The sequence below is a fragment of the Pteronotus mesoamericanus genome, unplaced genomic scaffold, assembly GCF_021234165.1.
Source record: "Pteronotus mesoamericanus isolate MK-2021 breed Mesoamerican mustached bat unplaced genomic scaffold, CSHL_Meso_final scaffold_705, whole genome shotgun sequence".
Classification (NCBI taxonomy): Eukaryota; Metazoa; Chordata; class Mammalia; order Chiroptera; family Mormoopidae; genus Pteronotus; species Pteronotus mesoamericanus.
This window is the reverse complement of record NW_026555326.1, coordinates 10200301-10222738: the sequence shown is the minus strand read 5'-3', so window position 1 is coordinate 10222738 and position 22438 is coordinate 10200301. Positions and strand designations below refer to the sequence as shown.

At 46.8% G+C, this 22438-nt stretch overlaps 1 protein-coding gene across 1 annotated transcript in view; it reads left to right on the top strand.

The window, feature by feature from the left end:
- KIRREL1 (kirre like nephrin family adhesion molecule 1) overlaps window positions 1–14601 on the top strand; it is a 79447-nt gene extending 64846 nt beyond the window's left edge. Inside the window, exons 4-15 of the mRNA XM_054563113.1 lie at window positions 4218–4375; window positions 6206–6356; window positions 7381–7486; window positions 7600–7748; window positions 7957–8084; window positions 8694–8868; window positions 8951–9051; window positions 10501–10699; window positions 11973–12080; window positions 12255–12394; window positions 12969–13046; window positions 13300–14601. Of these exons, the coding sequence (XP_054419088.1) occupies window positions 4218–4375; window positions 6206–6356; window positions 7381–7486; window positions 7600–7748; window positions 7957–8084; window positions 8694–8868; window positions 8951–9051; window positions 10501–10699; window positions 11973–12080; window positions 12255–12394; window positions 12969–13046; window positions 13300–13776 (1970 nt within the window). The 3' untranslated portion in view covers window positions 13777–14601. The remainder of the gene's footprint in view (window positions 1–4217; window positions 4376–6205; window positions 6357–7380; window positions 7487–7599; window positions 7749–7956; window positions 8085–8693; window positions 8869–8950; window positions 9052–10500; window positions 10700–11972; window positions 12081–12254; window positions 12395–12968; window positions 13047–13299) is intronic.
- The last annotated feature ends 7837 nt before the right edge of the window (window positions 14602–22438 follow it).

Sequence of the window (22438 nt, the reverse complement as noted above, 5' to 3'; positions counted from 1 at the left end):
CTTCATGCCAGAGCAGAGGAATGCTAGGGTGATAGAGACCCAGCTCTCATTTGCCTAGCCTCTCCTGGCAGACAGGCCTGTTGTTGAGGGAGCTTCTCCTATCCTTTCTCCCAGTCTGCTGCCTTTGAGACCCAGAAGCTGCCTTCTTGGATCCTTTTCTTCCTGACTCAGCCTCACTCAGCCCTGCCTCTCTTTCTCTGCCTCTTTTCCTCCCTCATTGCTCACTCCTCCTCCTCCTCCTCCTCAGAATCACCTGGACACTTCCTTAGAAAGCAGGGAAGCAGGACTGGAAGAAATGGGCTGAGGGCTAAGGACTGGGAGGGGATTCTGCCTGCATCTGGATGGGCTCTGGAGGAGGTAATATCTCTCAGCTGCCCCCCAAGAGGCACAGAGCAGATGTTCCTCTGCGTTAACACTGGGGGCCATTTTCATAATGACGGGACTCTCTCCAGCTGCACACAGTACAGAAATGAGACTAGCTCTGATGTGCTCCCTACCTCTGCCATGTCTCTCTTGCAGGACCTCTGGCTCTCTCAGTCTTTCTGTTTCACACAAGCTCAGGGGCTCTCACTGGGCCTCTGTCTCTCTTGTGCTTCTGTCTGTGCTTGATTGTGATCACTGGTGACCCTCCCTCCTCCCTTTTGTTATCAACACTGTTCTTTTTTCCTGCCTCTATTTGATCATGCACCCTCTCTTTTTCCTCCCCTCATCAGAATTTGTTGAAGTTGGGGAAGCCCCCAGCGAGGATGGGAGGAAGGAATGAGGAAATCAGTGAGCTTGAACACAAGGAAGTTTTTTACTGGGGCATGACAAATACTTAGAGTATGACAGGAAGAGGGTTAGACTGGGAGTCAAGAGACCTGAGCCATTTCTGCACCAACAGTCTAAAGAGGTTGCAACCTCTGGACATTAGTTTTCTTATTGGTGACATGGCATAATGATACTACCCTTTCCTAACAACTGCCGCTTTGTTGCTCCCCATGCAAGAAATTGTAAACTGAAGGTCTGGGAAAATATGAGGTCTCAAAATAAATGAGGACTGGAGGGACCCCACAACCAATATGTTGGACGTAAAGTTCCATGAAGGACTAGGGCTTAAGGCTGGTGTAAGACTTTATTTTCATTTCTGGAATGGACATAATGGGAAGAATTCGCAAGGAGCAGGATTTAGGTGAGGGAGCAAGAGTTAGTTGACCGCCAGGGTGTGCATGGGAAGACAAGAAATCATCTTCCATCCCTTGTTAGTGTGTGTGTGTGTGTGTGTGTGTGTGAACCCCATGTTGGACCAGGCATTCCAAAGGAACCATGAAATTCTTAGGAGGCCTTTTTTCTTCTTTTTCCTACCCTGACTGCCTCTGTTTTGGGGTGCTAGAATATGTGCCCTGGAGAACTCCCATTGTAATGAGAAGGCCCTGATAATCATTCCTTCCCTTTCCTACTTGAGCATAGACAGAAAAAAAAAAAAAAAAAGGTGAAGAAAGGCCAACCAAGCCCCTGGGTATGCAGGAACAAGGCTCATACTGGTATCCAGTGGCTTGGTTCTATCAAGGAAGGCTTCCCGGAAGAGGAGACTATAAATGGAGACCTACTTGGAAGAGTGCCTTGTTAAAAAGCTCAAAAGCCAATGAGGGAGAACCACATAAGTAGGAGAGCTTGTTTGGAGGGCGATTGTGTTGAGGGTGTGGACCTTTGTAGCCTATCTGAATGATTTGGATAGATGAGAGGAGCAAGAAAAGGCCCCAAGAATAGAAGAGATGAAAGGTTAGCCTGATCGCTTTTTTCCCCTCTTTGTCTCTCTTGAATTCTCAAACTACCTCTCACCTGCAGCCTCAAGGAGGCAATAAAAAGGCAGTACATTTCTTGCATCCTTCCTTGTTTACCTGCATACACACAGGTTTTTCTCATGGCAGCCGGGGGGCTCAGACATTGGACAGGGCAGAATCAAGAGTGGACTGTGTGCAGTGCCTGGTATGAGCCTGCCTGCACAGAGCCAGCTTCATCAACTCCCTACATTCGTAGCCCTACCCCTCAGTTTTCTCTCCTCTAAAACCCACCCCAGGTTAGCCTTCTTCATAGACTGGCCTTTCATTCTTCCTGCAGCAAGATTTAGAGATGCTGCCTCTCAACCCCTTTGACACAGACACAGATATAATATAGTATCTACAGACTTACAGCTCCTTCATTATTCACAGTGGTAACAACTCAAGTGCAGCAGTGATGAGCACTGAGGGTTGGTGGGCCTACTCCACATCCTAGCCCTGCCATTTAATTCATTCTCCTATCTCTGAGCACATTTGCTTAACCTCCCTGAGCCTCAGTACCTTATCTATAAATTGGGATTCATGGAAGGACTAATGAAATATACTTGGTAGTCAGGATTAAGTGACATTATATACACAAGGTACTTTGACTGATACCTGGTGAGCATTCAACAGGTGGTAGAAATATTATCAATCACATTAGAATTTATAGATACCATCTCATTCTTGATCTCATTTCCCCTTCACAATAACTATCCTAGGGAATAGGTATCAATGTTCTTTTTGAAATTTTACAAAGAAGGAAACAGAGGCCAATGTCATGTACATATTGATATGCAAATGTCACAAAGATAAAAATTTGTTCATAAACAAACATATGTCTGAACACATGCTATATAACTTATAGCTAAGCAGATACTTCAATAGCCTATTTTCTTTTGCCCCAGGTTTGAAGAAAAAGGTGGGCTAGTGGCAGAAGTGACAAATAGATGGTCCTTTTGAAAGGTCCAAGGAGAAGACCCTGAGTGGCAGCTCTTTATCCATGTCTTCGCACTTTTCTCCCCTTCTCACCCCATTTCCACATCTGCATTCATTTGGCACTGAAACTAGGTACACCACAACAAAGAGGAAGAGCCAGGCATTCAGTGGATGATTTGCTAGCCAGGAGTTGGAAGCACGGCTGACTCTTGTCTGAGCAGTAAAATGAACACATTTCACATGTCATCTGTGCTGTCCACGTTACAGTCCACATACAATGCCTCACCTAACCTGCATGAGAGTCACATAGGCAGACACTGTTATGTCTCTGTTGAAAAACTAAGACTCAATGACTTGAGGGACTCACCCAAGATCACAAAACAAGAAAACGAAGGTGCCAGGATTTAAAACCAAAGTAGCCTAATGTTTTTCCCTCCTACCACTCTGTATGCATGAGTTGAGCACAACAAGTAGGAAACGTAGTCTCGTTCACCAGAGCATTTAGAAGGCTATGGGGGTATCGAACATGTGCGTTTCAATTTCTTAAGTAGTTATCAAGAGCCTGCCTCAGCCACATCCTCAGCATTAGAGGTTGTAAATATTGGTGAGACAGGGTTCCTACTTTTCCAGGAATAATGATTTTGGTTGCAAAACAGGGTGGTTAATTATCATAAGTAACCCAAACACAGAGTAAATGGTGAAAGGAACTTTGATTGACTAGCCAAGACTACTTAGGTGGTAGTTGGGGAGCAAGGGGGACATGGTATGGAAGGCCTTATACAGCAACTAGGATGCAAACAGGATGGATAGCACTTCAACAGAAGCCATGAAGGAAAGAAAAGCAAAAGCAAAGATGAGATGTCAAAGTGCAAGGACTTAGCCTGAGGAGCCCCCAACAGTAGGCTGAGGTGGTTGGAACTCATGCTCATGGAAGTTGGTAGCCAGTGAAGATGTTTGAACAAAGAGGTAGCACAGTAGCACAGAAATGCTCTATTGAGAAAATAACCTGCCAGCAGTAATGGATGGGTTGGGGCCAGCAGGGACTGAAGTCAGAGTCCATTTGGAAGGCTGCTGTAATAGACTTGCCCAACTGGCTGCTTTAGGACAGAGGAACAGACAAGAGGGAATGGAAGAAGCTCTGAGGAGGTAGCCACCTTTCTATGACAGGCCCCCCCCCCCCCGCCAAGGTATAAGCTGTACTCAAACCCTGAGATAGTCCAGCCCCTTCCTAAGTTGAGGCCACTTCCCTCATCTGTATGTAACCTTGAGCAATGGCAGGAAATGTAGTACCAGAATAAAGTACAGGCTGTGAAAGCATAACTGATGGAAGACATGAAAACTATGTAAGCGGAGGCCTTTGCCTTACCCAGGGGTGGGCATGCCAAGGGAAGGATGCCTCCAGGGGCAGAGGTTTTGGTCATCAGGGCAGTGTTGGGCACACTGCACCCTGGACTGACTTTGTTCTGCTCTCCCTCACAGTCCCTCCAGAAGATACTAGGATTGATGGAGGTCCTGTACTTCTTCTGCAAGCAGGCACCCCCCACAACCTCACATGCCGAGCCTTTAATGCCAAGCCTGCTGCTACCATCATCTGGTTTCGGGATGGGACTCAGCAGGAGGGTGCTGTGGCCAGCACGGTGAGACCTAGCTGAACCCTGCATGCTCCCACGGCCCTTCTTGGGCTTTGTCCCAGGTCACCTTTTCTTTCCCCCATGATCTGACTCAGGAATGCAGATGAAAGAAGAGGACTTTAAGGTTACCTGGACCAACCCTCTTGTTATACAGTTGAGAACATATAGCCCCAGAGAAGAAAAGTGAATTTCCAGGTTCATGATGCCATTCAGTAGCTGAGCAGAGACCAAGAACAATAGTAATAATACCTACATTGATGAAGCTACTATGTGCCAGGCATGGTGTACACTTAACTCTTTGTGGACAGTGTATCTTAATCCTCACAGAAGTATCATAAGTTGGGTGTTATTTCCCACTCACAATGAGGAAACTTGATGGTCAGAGAGTTTGAGTGACTTGCCCCTGGTCACACAGCTGATATGCAGCAGTGCTGGGTTTTATACCTAGGTCAGACTGTGCTCTGCCTACTGAGCATCTCAACCTCCTTCTCTCATCCTCTAGTTGGAACCTTTTCCCAGTTAAGAGACTAAGGATGGAGGATCATTATGTACACTTCATAGGTGAACCTGTGGTAGAGAAAGACATCAAACGACTTGCCCAGGATCACCTGGCAAAGTTAAAAGTGATCTTTTTGGAGTTCCTTCTGCCAGCTGTGGACAAACATGCGCACCCAGCTCTTTGCTAGGTGCTGCAAGAGACTTCCCATTGTGGGGAGAGAGATGCTCACCTGTGTGCCTTGGAGAGCAGCTCCAGGACAAATTTGTATTAGCTATGCCCTTGACACATTGGACAATGTACTTCTCTTTGGCCTTAGTTTCACCATTTGACAATTGAGAATTTGGCCTCAGTGGTGCTTAATTTTTTCACCACCAAGAACTCTGTTATTTTTCTCTTTCAGGGCTGCATGTTTTGAAATATTTTGTCAACCTAACAGGCTGATTTGTTAATGACCATTTGTCATACACTACTCCCCCCCCCCCTACTTTTTTATATTGCCAAGCAGCACAAGGGAGCCACTGTTATTGTACTGGGCTGGTACTGTTCAGGCCCAGGAGAGATGTGTGTATTGTTGTCAAAGGGCAGGCCTTACTTTGGCTAATAGTATAGTATACCTTAGGCAGTTTGCAGCCCCAGGGCTCCTTTGATCATATTCGGGGACCTCAGGCTAGATACCATTGAGACCCAATGAGACTTCGAGTCTGTGAGTCCATTCCCTGCCCTGAAGGAGTTCACAGTCTAGCGGGAGATACCCAACTCAGAAACGCTCAGGCACAGTATCTAAGAGGCAAGGCAGAATGTGCCTAGAGCCGTGTGCAGGACAGATTGTTTATAAGAGGCAAAAGTTCAGGCTGGGATAGAGTTCTGAAGGCTGAGATGGCCAAGGGAGACTTTGCAGAAGAGGAGGGACTAAAACTGGAATCAAAGAATTCCAGGAATCAAGCTCAAAACCAGGCAGAAAACTGTAGCACAAAGAGTGAACTCTAATGTAAACTATGGACATTAGTTAGTAATAATGTGTTAATATTGGTTGTAATACATTTATCACACTAATGCTTCCTGTTAATGACAGGGAAACTGTGGAGTGGAGGAGGAGGACATATGGGAATTCTCTATATTGTCTTCCAATTTTTATGTAAACTTAAATCTTTTATAGAAAATAAAGTCTACTAATTAAAATCAAACAAAATCTGGAGGAGAGACTGGGTCTAGGGGCTGTGGCTGAGCTTCAGGTTAAAGTGTCCCTCCAGTGCAAGTCCAGATCTGAGTTGGGTCATGCAGAAAGCAGAGGAGGAGCTTTTATCTTGACTATGTATTCCACCCTTATCTCACCCCAGGAGCTGCTGAAGGATGGGAAGAGGGAGACCACCATCAGCCAGCTGCTCATTAACCCCACAGATCTGGACATTGGGCGTGTCTTCACCTGCCGGAGTGTGAATGAAGCCATCCCGAGTGGCAAGGAGACTTCCATTGAGCTTGATGTGCACCGTGAGCAGGGTCCCAGGGGGAGAGCAGGCTGGAGGAATGGGATGGGGAAGGGAATGTGGTCACCATGGAGAAGTACAGAAGAAACCTCAGGGGCCCCAGGACAGAGGCTCACCTTCTTCATCCTGTGAAGTTTCTCTGATTTGACCCACGGGCCCTGAGGACTGGTGAAGAGGCATTGGCTATGAGTTGAGCAGTTCCCGGGTCTAAACCAGAGTGTAGCTCTAGACAATTATTTAATCTCTCTGAGCCTCAGTTTCCAATTCTGTATAGCTACAGAAAAAAAACACAGACCTACAATTCCTTATCCAAAATTTGAAAGTAAAAGTGATTTGGTGGCAAAACTTTAACCAAGTCTCTTTTTATTTAACTCACTCAATAAAATAGTTTTTTATTTAATATACTTAATTTAACTAGTCACATGTTTCACTGCAGAAGTATTAATGTACATTACTAGGGGGTGTTGCCCAGACCCTGCTGGAGGTCTTGCATAGTAAGCAGTTCATGCACACTATTACCCTTCTAAAATTTGAAAAATTCCAAATTCTAAAACACATAGTTTCAGGGGTTTCAGATAAGGGATTTTGGACCTGTACCTGTTTCTCAGAGTTGTGAGCATTAAATGAGATATAGTATAAGCATATCTAGGATGGAGTATGCTAGCAAGTACATGCTTAATAGATTACCTCTGCCCTGGGTGGGGTGGGATCATGGTCAGCAATTGAAGGATGACTACTCCAATCCATTTTAGTCAGCCAGGGGAGCCCACACTTACGCCTCATGGCCACCATTGGCCTTTACACCGAATTTGTTCCTTTGGTATCATCCTTCATCATCACCCTAAATAACCCCCTAGATTCCATAGGGAAAAGATGAGGAAGACAGATATATTTATTGGAGCTGGTCCACTGCAAACTCAAATTCCCAGACCACTGCACAGTGGTAGTATCCAAGTATATGAGCTAAGGAGAGAAAAAGAAACCTGAGGTACAGAAAAGACCATGACTGCCTGTCCCCTGCTTTGCAGACCCGCCTACGGTGACCCTGTCCATTGAGCCACAGACGGTGCAAGAGGGAGAGCGCGTTGTCTTTACATGCCAGGCCATGGCTAACCCTGAGATCCTGGGCTACAGGTGTGAAGAGCAGAGTCTGGGAGCACTCTGGGAAGGGTACTAGGGAGGGCAGTGTCCCTGGATGTGTGTGAGAAGACTCCAAGCCCTAACCCTTGTATTGCCTTCTCCCTCAGATGGGCCAAGGGGGGCTTTTTGATTGAAGATGCCCATGAGAGTCGCTATGAGACAAATGTTGATTATTCCTTCTTCACGGAACCTGTGTCCTGTGAGGTTTACAACAAAGTGGGCAGCACCAATGTCAGCACTTTAGTAAATGTCCACTGTGAGTAGCTGCAAGTTCAGGGGCAGGGACTTGAGGGCAGGGGTGGGACATGGGAGCAGAGGGCAGGCCTGGGGTGGAGTTGGGTAGGCTCCATGAAGCTGAGAAGATGGGGAATAGGCGCAGTAAGGACAGGAGAGAGAAGAGAAGGTCAGTTGGAGCTGATCCCAATAACACTGAGACCCTAACAAGCTGCTCCCTTCTACCTCAGTTGCCCCTCGGATTGTAGTTGACCCTAAACCTACGACTACAGACATTGGCTCTGATGTGACTCTCACATGTGTCTGGGTTGGGAATCCCCCCCTCACTCTCACCTGGACCAAAAAGGACTCAAACATGGTAAGACATTTGCTTCCTCTCCTAGATACTGGGAGAAAAGAGCTTGGACACCAGTGAGGGAGGTGTCAAGGGAGGTGAAGCATTATTTTTCAAGTTGAACCTTGGACACTTCTGGAGTCTTGGGATTTGGAGGACAGTGCTTGCAATCAACCCCCACCCTCCTCAAAGAATAGTAGCTGGCTGATTTAGTGACAGTGGAAAGGATTTCCTGACCTGTATGTGGAAGGAGGGAAGAGGGCCTGAGTGGAGGTTCTGGGGGTGGCAGGAGATGTGGTGAATGAATGATATGTATGAAGGTAGGGGAACTGAGATGGGTCACTAAATAGGAGAAGTTTTAATTCTACAGCACTACAGAGACCTGCATTAAACAGTTTGGGCAGGAAGAGGGATTTCAGGGTGAAATTTTCACTAGAACAGATCATGCAAAGAGACTGCATTCTCTATGATCTCACTTGCCCCCTGGCCCATCTGTCTCCTGCAGAACTGGTGTGTTTAGAATCAAGGGAAGGACCAGAGAGACTCAGGACCCTCTTTCCCTTCTGGGGATTCACTTGTGGCCCTTCCTGCTTTCTTTCCAATATATCCATTACGGGGCCCACATGGACCTAGGGGCCCAGGCCTCCTGGCTCCCCACCCGAGGCTGCTCTCTCTGCCCAGGTACTGAGTAACAGCAACCAGCTGCTGTTGAAGTCCGTGACCCAGGCAGATGCGGGCACCTACACCTGCCGGGCCATTGTGCCTCGTATAGGAGTGGCTGAGAGGGAAGTGCCACTTTATGTGAATGGTAAGTGACCTAAGAGGGGCTAGGCCTGGGTGGGCAGGCGCTGTAGGTTTCAGCTGACCCTGACTGAATCTTCTGCTTGCAGGGCCCCCCATTATCTCCAGTGAGGCAGTGCAGTATGCTGTTAGGGGTGACGGTGGCAAGGTGGAGTGTTTCATCGGGAGCACACCGCCCCCAGACCGCATTGTGAGTGCTGGGACTGGCATAGGGTGTGAGGAGAGCCAGTCACATACTTCCCTACTTCCCTACTCCAGCTCAGTCTCCTTCCATTTTCTGTCTATGCTCCTACTTGTGTCTACTTCTAATCTTCCAACTTTCTGTCCCTTTCCTGGCTCAAATGCCACCACTTCTCTTGTGTGACCCTGAACAAATTAAGTGTTTTGAACCTCAGTATCCTCATCCATAAAATGGGGACAGTGATCCCCCACTAAGAGGGCTGCTTTGACTAGTAATAATAACAGCAGGTGTGGAAGGCCCCTCATTTGATTCATTGTTAGTTCCCTAGGCTAACACTCTTGCTCTCTCTCGTCTCCTTCCCTTTCCTCCTGATCTTTTCCTTGCTCCCTTCTCTTCCCTCTTCTTTTCAGCGCTACCCCATCAGCTCTCTTCCCACCCTTACCCACGTCCCTCTCCCTTCCTTCTGTCTTCCTCTCTACCAGCTCCCTCACTGCTCCACTCCCTTCTCTCTCCTCTTTCCTACACTATGAACCATTAATTCCTTCTATGACCATTAACCGTCAAACCTCTCATCACATTTAATAACCATTTGGCTGACTCCAGGGCTGCCCAGGGACACTTCATTACCACAGCTGCCCAGACAGGGAGTGACTTGGCTCCCAGGGGCTTTGATTACAGAATGAGGATGGCTAATCCAGGAAAGGGGCCAGTACTCGCCATTATCCACTCTTCAGGCTCTACTTAGAGGGAGGGGTCGCAAAGGGGGACTGCCTTCCTAGAGATCAGGGTGAAACAGCCTGGGATACCCCACTGCAGTGATAACTCCTCACAACTATGAGAGTCTGTGGCTGGGTCTCCAAAGCTAGCCAAGCAGGTTGGTGTGGGGCTGCCTCTGGGTTAGTTAAAGCTAAGATTAAAGATTGACTTATGTGAAAGAAACCTTAGTCATTAGCTAGTCTGGTCCTCTCACTTTACAGATGAGGAAACAGAGAACCAAAGAGGGAAAGGCCACATGGGGACTTGAGGGGAAAACCAGGCCTGGAGCCCAGTGTTCCTGACTCCTCAATCCAGGAATTTTTCTACAACATCAGGGGTTCCCAAATGTTGGTTCATTGGATGAGCTGAACCCACATTACATGAGAATATTATAAAAATAGAGATTTTTTAATAATAATTGAGCCTTTCTGTGGGAGATTCCTATTTAGGACATAAGTCCCAAGAATTGGCATTCTAAAGAATCTCCCTAGATATATCTGAATGTTGGGAGCCACTGCTTCTCCTAGATTGAAGATTCAATGCCAAAGTTTGAGAAAGTAGCTGTGGCTTAGATTTGTTGCAGAATGTGTTAGAGTGGGCTTAGAGATACACAGGGCACATGGGGTAAGAATGCTTTGAGGATAGGTCAGGTGTCCTTGCCACCTGATCCTTTCTTACCACCCCCTGCCCTTCCCACTGCAGGCATGGGCATGGAAGGAGAACTTCCTGGAGGTGGGGACCCTGGAACGCTATACAGTGGAGAGGACCAACTCAGGCAGCGGAGTGCTGTCCACACTAACCATCAACAACGTCATGGAGGCTGACTTTCAGACCCACTATAACTGCACTGCCTGGAACAGCTTTGGGCCGGGCACAGCCATCATCCAACTGGAAGAACGAGGTGACAGCAGTTCTGGCTGGTTGCCAGGGAGCAGGGTGGCCTAGGGATTCTCCCTCTTATCTCCTGGGGCCAGGCTCAGAGGGAGAAAACTCTGTCTTGGGCCTCTCCACTAGAACCTGGCCTTGTTGCTCAGCTGGGGAAATCTGCTTACTTTTTAAAACATTTATTGTGCACCTGCTATATGCCAGACCCTGCACTAGGTGCTGCAGGGACTGATGTGAACACAGTTCTCATGGAACCTAAGGAACTTCAGTTTAGTGCAGAAACTTACACAGTGGCAGCAAATGACTTCAGATGGAGAAATGTCAAGTGATCTGTGAAAGGGAATAACACTACCTACCTCATTGTATTTGTGTGAGGATTTTACATGAGAGAATATTTATAAAATACTTGGCATATAATAGAGGCCCAATAAGTTTTGGTTCCTCACCTCTTTAAGAATCATTTGTCTGATAGGAGACACATGTTCCCTTCCCTATTACACTTCTAATATGGCAAAAGCAGCATTATGTTTGACTTTTCTTTTTTTCTTTTCCTTTTTTTTGAACTAGTCATATTGACATTGGAGATGGGGAAAAATAACTGAGGATCTATCAGTTCTGTCTTAGCTGAGGGCACCAGCGGGGGGATGGGGGGTGGTGTGGAAGAAGAGAAAAGATATAATAAGGCAGAGCTCATCAGGCAAGGCTTTTTGCAGGAGAAGGCCATTTATACAGATTTGACCAACCCAGGACTTCCAGGAAGGGGAAAAATACTAGAGGCAAGAGTCCCAGGTCCTTGCCAGCTCTGGGGTACAAGGGGAATCAAGGTAGACTGTTGAAGTTCTGGGTGGGTAGGTGTGGATGGGGCCTTCACAATGGTGTGGGTGGGGAAGGTAATAAAAGAGGTCAGAACACACAGGCAGATCAGAGAGTTGAGACAGCTGACTTCAAACGAGCCCAACCCAGAAAAGAGAGACCAAGCCTCACAGGAAGGTGGGCTACAGGAGAGGGACAGATGGATCACCAAGACCAGGGTCAAGTTCATGCCCCAACAGCTAAGATGACACATCACCATGACCTCCACTGTGATCAAACGTAAGCTCTGTCCCAAACCCAAACGCAATGCAGGCCTTCCTCTGAAATCCCACCTTGACTTAAACCAACCCCAGACACAATCCAGGGATGCCATTGAAGCTTGTGGCCTTGTGGCAAGGTTGGTCTTTAGCCCACACTGAGCTCAGATCCCCAGGGTATCTCCATCCTTACCACTTTCTTTCTTTCCTCATCTGAAGAGGTGTTACCCGTGGGCATCATCGCTGGGGCCACCATTGGTGCAGGCATCCTGCTCACCTTCTTCTTTATTGCCTTGGTGTTCTTCCTCTACCGGCGCCGCAAAGGCAGTGAGTATGGACTCCATGGGCTACAACCCTCCCTTACCATTGCCTGGGCCCCCAGCAGGCAGGGCCTCAGATGGGCTAGGGGGTGGCAGTTGCATGTCCCAGCCAAGCTAGGTCCAGAAACAACCTACTGCAGAGGCTGGCAGAAAGCATCCAGACTTCCTCCCCCTGTCCCAGGTCGCAAGGATGTGACCCTAAGGAAACTGGACATCAAGGTGGAAACAGTAAACCGTGAGCCACTCACAATGCATTCTGACCGGGAGGACGATACTGCCAGCGTCTCCACAGCGACTCGAGTCATGAAAGCCATCTACTCAGTAAGGGTCCTGTTCTTCCCTGGCTGACTCTCCTCATCACACTCTCAGGACTGGCCCTATCTCAATTCTCTTTAATAACCACTGTCACTCTTTCCTCCCTCACTCAGTTTACCTTGGTCCTGCCACACACCCACATGGGCACATACATCCCCACATGCTTACATGCATGCACGATTACACACATGCACACTCCCAGTCTGGTTTCCCTCCAGCAGAAGATAGGCAGGTGGGGCTCCCATAGGCTTTCTTTGCCCCATCCTTTTCCTACATAGTGTCAGAATTGGAAACGCCTCAAATTTTTCGTACCCAACTGCCTCATTGCTGGATTCCATAGAGGGGCAGTAGTACACCCAAGGTCACATTGTATGTTAGTGACAAAACTGGTGCTAGAACCCAGGTCTCTGGCTTCTTCCCACCACATTCCAGGGACTTTGCTGGGAGAGGATACAGAACTCAAGCCTGCCCATGACTCCAGAACCTTCCCATTTGATGTTCTCTGGGTGTGGGGCTGGTGTTTTTGGGGTATAAGAGCAGGACTTTGGTCTCCTAATGCCCCACACCTGCTGCTCTGCAGTCCTTCAAGGATGATGTGGACCTGAAGCAGGAGCTGCGCTGTGATACCATTGACACCCGGGAGGAGTATGAGATGAAGGTGGGAAAGGGGGAAAGGAGGAAGGGGTAGGGGCACCAGGGCTGGGCTGGAGTGTAGGGTTCTGAGGGCTTGAGTATGGAGAGGAGGGCAGGTTAGAGAAAAAGGTCAGGAGGTTTCCTGAAAGAGCAAAGGAGGTGGAAAGGTTGGCTGGGAATCCAAGGCAGAGCCCTCAGGGCCATGTGAGGTTTGACCCCCTCCCCCGACCCCCACTAGAGGGAATTCCCTCCTCCATCATCTTCTCTCATTGCCCCAGGACCCCACCAATGGCTACTACAACGTGCGTGCCCACGAAGACCGACCCTCTTCCAGAGCAGTACTCTATGCTGACTACCGTGCCCCTGGCCCTGCCCGCTTCGACGGCCGCCCCTCTTCCCGTCTCTCTCACTCCAGCGGCTATGCCCAACTCAACACCTACAGCCGGGGCCCAGCCTCCGATTACGGCCCTGAGCCCACAGCCCCTGGCCCAGCTACTACAGCTGGCACCGACACAACCAGCCAGCTGTCCTACGAGAACTATGAGAAGTTCAGCTCCCATCCCTTCCCTGGGGCAGCAGGGTACCCCACCTACCGACTGGGTTACCCCCAAGCCCCACCCTCTGCCCTGGAGCGGACCCCATTTGAGGCATATGACCCCATTGGCAAGTATGCCACAGCCACTCGATTCTCCTACACATCCCAGCACTCGGACTATGGCCAGCGCTTCCAGCAGCGCATGCAGACTCACGTGTAGGGGCCAGAGCCTAGTTGGAGCATCTCTGCGGGGCAGAGGAGAAGCTGTTCCCTGATATTCAGGGGCGTGCGTTGCTCATTGCTCCTGTCCCCAACCAACCTTCCTCCTCCGGCCATGGCAGGTGGGAAATAGGTCTCCCAGAAACACCCCATCCAAGGATGGTGCTCTATGCACACCTCCTGGGCCTGCCCTTCCCTCTTCTTTGAGAGGATCTGTGTTTTCTGACCTGCACTCGCACCTGAGGATGGGTAAAGTGAGGGTTGTGAAAAGCATAGGGGGCACTTTTTAGCATTTCCTTTGTATCCTACCCCTCTGGTCTCCCATAAGTGAATGGGGGGGGGGGGGAATTCATGTGGGAATGGGTAGACTTTGGCCTAGGAGACAGGAAGTGTAGGGCTGAGTGGCTCTGGCACATACAAATAGAAACATGATGGCCTAGCCAGCCCTCTGTCATCTGCACTTATACCCTAGTGCATCTCTCCTTCAGGACTGCAGAAGGGACCTTACTCTATCTCTTTCTACAGAACAGCCTGGCACTGAGTTCAAACCCAGCCCTCATTCAGCTGAGATTAAAATGCCAGTCATCCTGGCTGCCCACTATGGACACTTGTCTGTCAGTCTGCAGAGAGGTCCAGGTGCTTCCATCAGCGCTGCCCCTTTTCCTTCTCCTTTATGCTGGGCTAGCCAGGTAAGTCAGGAGGTCATGGTGGAAGAAGGAAAGGCTAGGAACCATGTCCTATTTCACCAGCAAGACAGCAGTGTATTACCTATCAGTTTTTAGAATCCACACCAGGGGATCCCACCCAAGCCCCCTTTTCTCCCCAATCTGCCTCACTTACTGATTTGAACTCGAGCTTGCCTAAGAAGTTGTAGATGAAAGGGTAGGGGTGTTGTAGGCTATTTTTCAAAAAATAAAATGAAAACCTCATTTGGAAAAAAAATAATAAAGCTGTAGGTATCCCCCCACCCAAATATAATTTCCAATGGAAAGGAAAGAAGGGGTACATGTTCTTCTCCACCAGATTCCTAACACATTCCATTACTCTGAGTTTCCAAGCACTTCTGAATCCATTTTCAAACATTTGGGTGGTGAGACGTGTTTTGCAGATGGGCTCTGACAGGCTTAGGGCAGGGGCCTGGCTCTCAAACACCCTGTACTACCCCTGAAGCCCACAGCTGGTTAGAGGCCATCTTCCAGGGGGCATGGGAGATGTGCTCTTTACACAGGTTTTGCCTAAGTCTTCTTTTCCTCTTTGGTCAACCATATTCCCCCTTTTGGCAGTGCCTTGAGCCTTGTTGACCAGCTGTGTGTGGAAGGCTCTGCAGGGAGTGGGTATTGTGAGCCCCGAACACACTGACAAGTGTTGCAGAGTTTAGGGAACAGGTTGGCAAGGGAGCCCTGTAAAAGGAAGGGTAGACTGGGTAAGGTGGTGCAGAGGGCACTTCAGGCAACCATGGCCCATGCTGACACCCCCTACACATGTACACACACATGCATGCAACACATTCCCATGGCCCTTCTCAGCCACTACCTGCTAACCAAAGAGAACCGGTGCTACAAAGAGAATCCATGCCCAGCCTCTCCTTTGGAGTGCACTCCTGACTCGCTCAGTCCTGACAACACAGGTGAGACTTTCTGTATCATGCCCAGAATATACATTGCATTTTCTCATGGTCACCTTTCATTAGTCATATTCACTTTAATGAGTTAAACACTCATCAGCCATGGGCCATCACCACCTTTTCGGATGGGTCTGAGGGGTGACATTCTTTGCCACCACCCAACTGGTAAGGATCAGCTAATGCCCAGGAATAAAATAGCTCCATCTCTGGCCTCATAGCTGCCTCTTTGTCCTCCAGCAGGGGCTAGAGCTCCATGGACCTACCCTTTCTGAAACATGATCCAGGCTCTTACCCATATCCACCTCAGAAGTTGACACCTCCCTGCGCAATCCTTTTATGTAAGCTCAGTGAGAAGGCTTGTTAAGGATGAAGATTCCTCTGGAGACATTGACACATATTTTGATTATTTTCACAGAAACCAAAAGCCATGGGTAATCCAGTTAAAATCTAAACAGAAACATTTCAAAACTCCTTTTCCAGGTTTGGTCAGATTCTCTTATTTCCCCCATTTGTGTTAAGTGTTGGGCCTATTCTGTTGAAATGATGGGGAGGAGGGGGCCCAAGTTCACCAAGTAACTCAGGTGATGTTTTAGGGTCCATTAGTTTTCTGAGCCATGATACAGAGCTACTACACTATTCTGTGTTTCTTAGCACCTTAACTGGGGTGTTCTGGGTATCAAGCAAGTGTTGAAGTGCAAGGCACAGGGAGACATCAGCCACCAAGACCATCTTTGTTCATTGCAACTGGCACTCTGGTCCAATCAGAATCTGAATTGGGACCTGCCTGTTAGGCCAAATGGAACCACTTTTCTGGGGAGTGGAAGGTGTCCTTGAACATAGAGCTTTGTTGTCTAAAGCTGGAGTCCTCCAGTATGGTGCTTCAGTACTTGATGTGGTCACCTTGGTTTCCTGACCACTTTTGACAGTTTTGTTTCAGTCAAGAGGCTAGGAGTCAGGAAACTCATTCTGAAATTGTCATTTACTTAGTGACCTTCCATAATCTTTTCCCTGCCTCTGATTCTGGCCTGTAAAATGAGGGATAACGGTTGCACAAACTAGAATTATTTGGCTCATTCTCTATTCATTTGGTGAAGTGGAACATCTGGCCATCCCTTGCAAGGAGTTGAGAACAGTAAGCTGAAGGATGGAAGTGTTGAAACATTCCTTTGAAAGAAGCTTTCACCACTGGCTTCATTATCTTGTCAGACGTGTTGTGAAAGAATGTCCACTAGGAAACCCTTGACCCTAAACAACAAACACATACCTTAAACCTCAGTAAAATTAATATGGGGTTATCTTTTGACCATTGGGTTAACTGTACTGCTCCCCACTCAAAACTAATAGTTTTGCAAGGGTTTCTATGGCCAAGGCAGGGCATGGTGACTCCACTGTGTATCCAACTTCCATGGTGACAAATAGGAGTACCCGAGTCCTTAGGATCATTTTCCTGGCTAGGGACCACTTACGAAAACAAACCTGCAAGCTAAGGTGTTTTAAGCCAGAGGGCAAGGCATGAGTACAGCTGATCCCTCTGTAAAGGAGCATGTGGAAGAGTAGATGAGTTCATCAGTTCTGACATAACCTATGGATCTTGAAGAGGTCCTTATGATTCTGAGTGAGCCCTTGTTTCTTCATGGAGGGCCTAGCCTGCATCCTAAGTCCTGGATCCCTCAAAGCTCAACCACGGAGTTTACATTAAGCAAGTCAAGAAGGAAAGCAGCCAGGGATGGGATCGGTGCTATTTTCTTAGAAATGTCTGCTTTGTATGAAAATGGTTAATTTGACCACCCTGTCTCCAGGTACTGTGTCTTATCTCAGCAGTGGCTACTTCCCTCATCACTTTGAGGGGATAGCCTTTCTGCTTTACAGAATGGAGCACACTGGCCTGGAATTTCTTTGCCCTTGTGCCCTGTCATTAACCAGTTGGCAGTCTGTCAGGAGCCATGAGTTCTGGGTTCCTTAAAATGGAATCAGGTGGTCTGTCAGTATAGGGTTTAAAGAAAATTATGTTAGAGCCAAGACCCCAGTTGGAATGAACTGACTCAGCCACTGCCTCTCCTTGCTGTGTGGACAATCCCCACTGCTGGACTACCATGGTAACCCCAGCCTCAGAAACCCTGGCTTCTCAATCATTTTAGAGCTCTGTATTGAGGGAATCACCGGAAAGGCATTAGAGAAGCTGCTGACACTGACGGGAACACTGAGGAAGTGATAATGAAACACTGATGTGCACAGACCCAGGGATATAATTGGAAAGGCATTTATTTTTATGAAGAGTCTATAAAATTAGCATTTAAACATTCCATTCCCTTCTCTGCCTTCCTCTACCCAACTGCTTCCCCTGCGCCCCCCCCAAATTTCTCTCCTCTCCCAGAGATCAGCCTCTTTCTGAAAGGCCTTACCTTTATCAGCTTAGTCCTGATATTCCATCTCTGGGCTGGTGGAGAGGACAGAAAAATGTGTGGATTGGGAGATGGAAGGAAGGGCAGAATCCCATTTTCTTGCATCACTATGAAGGAGCTCCTGGTCCTGTTCCTGGAGAAATATTTGCTGTGTATACTGGGTGGTTCTGGTACAAGACTGCCCTTTATAAAATAACTCTATTTGCATGTAACTATCATTCTTACCAATATCCCGACCCCTGCTCCTGACTTTTTGGTGGCCCCAATCAGAGGCCTTGTCAAGTGTTGGTGGGCCATGGGCTCGTTTGTTAACTTATGGAGATTTTTAGATGCTGCCACTGTAAATACCCCTAACTCTGGGGATAGAGCAACCACAGTACCAGTACTGTCAAAAGCTCCACACAATTTTGTTAGCAATAGTAACCCAGAAGATTTGGCTGCTTCCAATTCCACCAGAAAGAGATCCAGGGCTCCCTGTGGTCACATTTTCTACTCCAATTACTCTTAGGATTAAAACCTCTATTTCTGGCTCCAATTGAATTTTCTCCACTGAAACCCTAATAATAAATGGATCCATGATAATAATTAAGAGAGAAATATTTTTGTTAGGACAGACCATCGTAGTTTTTAGCAATGTGTATCTCTGTGTCCTTCACAACTTTTGCTATTCTGACTTTTTTCATTTTCCTTTTTTTAAATATTATGTATTATATTTTTAGTCTCAAACTATATATTATATATTTAATTTTTATATCTATAAATATAAATGTTCTAAAAAGCACCTTGTTTTGTGTTATTAATGCAGGAACAGCTCTAGTTACTAAAAAGCTTGCCTGATTTGGGGTGAAATGGTAAAAATTTGTGAAAAAGATAGGAGGTGTTTGGATTGAGACTGCAAAGACTATATTTGTGTCACCTACAGGCTGAGGGACAAGCACATTTTATTCACCAGTTTGTGACTGTTGCAGAACCCTAACCATGTACAAACAGCTCACGCTTCCATTGTTTTTGAACACAGAATCCAAATGTTCAGTGTCGCACCTGACTATGTGGATTGGAAAGTGGGAGACAGAATCTGAGACCCAGATTCCAAAGGATTTGGGAGTAGGTGTGGGAGCAGTATGGGGTTCATTTTTAAAATGCAGTGATTTTGGTCAAAAGCAAAGTTATCAGGTCTCAACCTTTGAACTTGTAGTGAAACAAAATGAAAAAACAAAAAAAAGGTTTACACACAAAGACCATCCTAAGAAATTCTAAATTCTATTTTAATAGAGATTGCAAGGATTTCTCTTTGCTTATTTCACAAGAGTGTTTAAGGATAATTGAAAAAGCTATTTTCAGATAATATTTTTGAATGCCATAAATCAATAGAAGTGTTTACTGTTTTTCTCATCTAGTTAACAGCCAACCAAACTAAAGGTGTTGACAGTAGCCTTTTTGTACACATGGGACATAGGACACCATCAGAGACTGAGACAGAGATGTAAGTGTTGAAAAAAATAGAGGTATTTCAACCCATTTCCAAGAAGGTTGGGGGTTACAGCTCAGAGCTACTACTGAGGGAGAGGCAGAGCGGTAGAGGCTGCAGTTTAGAGGCCTAAGTCCAGGACAAGAGCTTGTAGTTAGCCCATGGTAAGTCTAACCTGGTTGGGAAAGAGGCCCAGGTGCAGGTTATAGCAAGGTAAGTGGAACTGGCACAGGTAAAACATGGCATGATAGTTGGGATCCAAAAGGAAACAGAATAGGGTGGAGGGGGAAAAAAAAAAAAAAACAGGAGAAAAAGCAAGTTTGTGCAAACATGGAGGCCCAGCAATATTCTGTTAGACCATGTAGTGTTAGGTAGGATACTTTCTGTGCAGTGTCCACTTGCGATGCATTTTATTCTTCACTGCATCCCCAGAGCTCAGCACAGCGCCAGCAGGAGAGCACCACACGAGGCTCCAAGGAACCAAATGCACCCTCTTCTCTAGGCATAAGACAGGCCACAGGAGCTTGCACCTTTTTTCAGGCCTCTTCCTCTGCCAGGAACCCAAACCTCTCCCTCATGTCACCCTAGACTGAAGATAAGTAATGACACCAAAAGCCCCTTTATCATCAAGCCACTTCCTTATCTGTCTGCCTCACAACAGGAGCTCTTGCCATAGGCGCAAACATGCTCCTGCTGTACTTTACCACCAAAATATGAGAAAGTTCAAAGTCCCCAAGAAACATTAGTTCCTAAAGAATCAAATCATTCAAACTTCTTTCAGCATTTCAACACAATCAAGAGGAATTGTGCTTTGTTTGTAGTATAACCTTGCAGTTTCCTGCCCCTCTGTGCTTTTGTACCTACTCTTTCTCAGCTGGAATGCCCATGCCTTTTCACCTTTTCATTTCCAAATTTTACCTACTAGCTATCTCCTCCAGGAAACCTTGCCTGCAATTATTTACTCACCCTCTCTCCCTCAGGGGAAATCCCAGGACAGGTGAGCTGAATGTTGCTGACCTCATATAACTGTCTACTTTAATTTTATCACAGAGTTTTGCATATCACACATTAGCACTTTCTCTTAAAATAAGGGCAATTAACAGCAGAGATCATGTATCATTTATTTTAATATCCTCATCATTCAACAGAGTATCTGGCATATAGTTAGTTGCTCAATATGTGCTGGAGAAATGCAGGGATGAAGTGAGGAAAAAGGAAGGGAAATAAACCATAAATGCAATGTATAAAGGGAATTTAACCTAGGAGTCACATGCTTGATGAAATGGTATAGCATGTTGACTAAAAGCTGTGACTCTCAAGTTAGTCTGCTAAGCTGATAGGCATTACCAATACTTACCAATATTGGGTTCTCTCTGAGTCCCCTGGCTGTTAGAAAAGGCCTGCCTGACTAGTTTTGGCCAATTTTCTATAAACAGAAGTCACATCATTTCCAGACCAAAGCATTTAATTGCTAGCGTGAGACCTTCCTGCTCTTTCCCATAATGACAAGAGCTCATTTATTCCATGTGGTAAAGCTTCATATTGGTGGAGTCCCTCTCTGCCTGGGCTCCTGATTGTGCAAAGTGGAGCCCCACAGCCAAACCATTATGAACATGTAGTTTTGCAGTAGGTGGTTAGACAGACATGAGCAGATCAAGGACGATGGGCCAGGTACAGAAGGTCACCAGGGCAGAAATTCCTGGGTGTCTAACAGTGGGCAAAACTGGGGAAAAAAGGACCTTGCCCTCAGGGTAACCTTTCCTCCACTAGCATATTGCTGGTCATGTGATTAGGATCTTCAACTGACCTTTCTCCCCTCGCATGTTGCTAGTCATGCAGGTTAGACCTTAGAGGAGGAATGAACAAGGGGGCTAGAGAATAGCCCTTAAGCATTAAGTTCCCAGGACAGTGAGGTTCTGACCCATATTAAATACATCTAGGCCTCAGCTGTGTTTCAGTTCTAGGCCCAGAAAAGGAGCAATACCACGTAAACAATGCCATGGCTGACATCAAGACAGGCTTCATTGACTAATGACGCCCTGTCCCCCACTGCCCAATCAGAGGAGACAATGACCCTAAAAGGACACACCTTGAAAGCTCATGAATATTCTATTAAGATCCTCCCTTGGGACCTCCCCTAAAGTCTCCACCCTTAAAAGCCCTTAGGCCAGAGGACCCAGAGCACTCTCCCTCTTGGGAGCCTTCCTGTGCCTTTCCTGTTCCCCTTTCCTTACCTTCCCAAGGGTGTTTGTTACCCTTCTTTCTTAAAAGCTCCAAGAGGCCCTTCTTTTGCCTCTGTAACTTATTTCCTGAGCCAATTTCTTCTACTACTCACATCTACCTCTGAGACTTTCCAAATAAACTTTCTCTTATAGTTTGAGCCTTGATTCTGAATTCTTTCTTAGCCAGAACTTGAGTACCAAGGTTGCTGAACCAAGGTCCATTCTGACTCCACTGGTCTAAGACCTGGTTCCATTATTACCACCAACAGTTTGTGGAAGAAATGATCTTCCCGAGAGCCCTGGTTTGCTAAGAGCTGGTCTTTTGCTTTTAGAGCCCTAGGGGCTGGAAAGATCTGCTCTCTTATGCCCAGCTGGTTGGACACATACTCCTGATATCAGGTCACTGATAGAGCTTTTATTAAAATATTGAAATTTTGGAGTTGTTTGTTACTGCAACGTAATGTCTCCTGATCAATATAGAGCTTCACCATTTGCTCCTACCTCATCTTAAGTAAGTTACTTTACCTCTCTGCATCTCACTTTTCTCCTTTGTGAAGTGAATAATAGCTCCTATCCCATATAAAATGTTTAGCAGAGTTTCTAGTATTAGCTTAGGTAGTTAGATATTAATAAAGGAATGGAGCAAAGGGAGTTAGGCATTAAGTATAGTAAACTTGGGAATTGAAACAAATATTAAGTCTAACAAACTGGGAAGCTGAATCAAATTCACTAGACAGCTATAGCATTCATAGTCTCACTCACATGTTACAGGAGATGGCTGCATCCTCTGCCCTCAGGGCTTAATCGCTGGGCAATCCCTGATAAATCTCCTCATGGGCAGGAAGAGTCTCCCTGGGAACTACTGACCTGGTACAAGATTACTGGGGAGAGGAGCAGAAATTCTTCTGCTAGGCTCATGCACAATAGAATCCAAGATGGTACAGGGG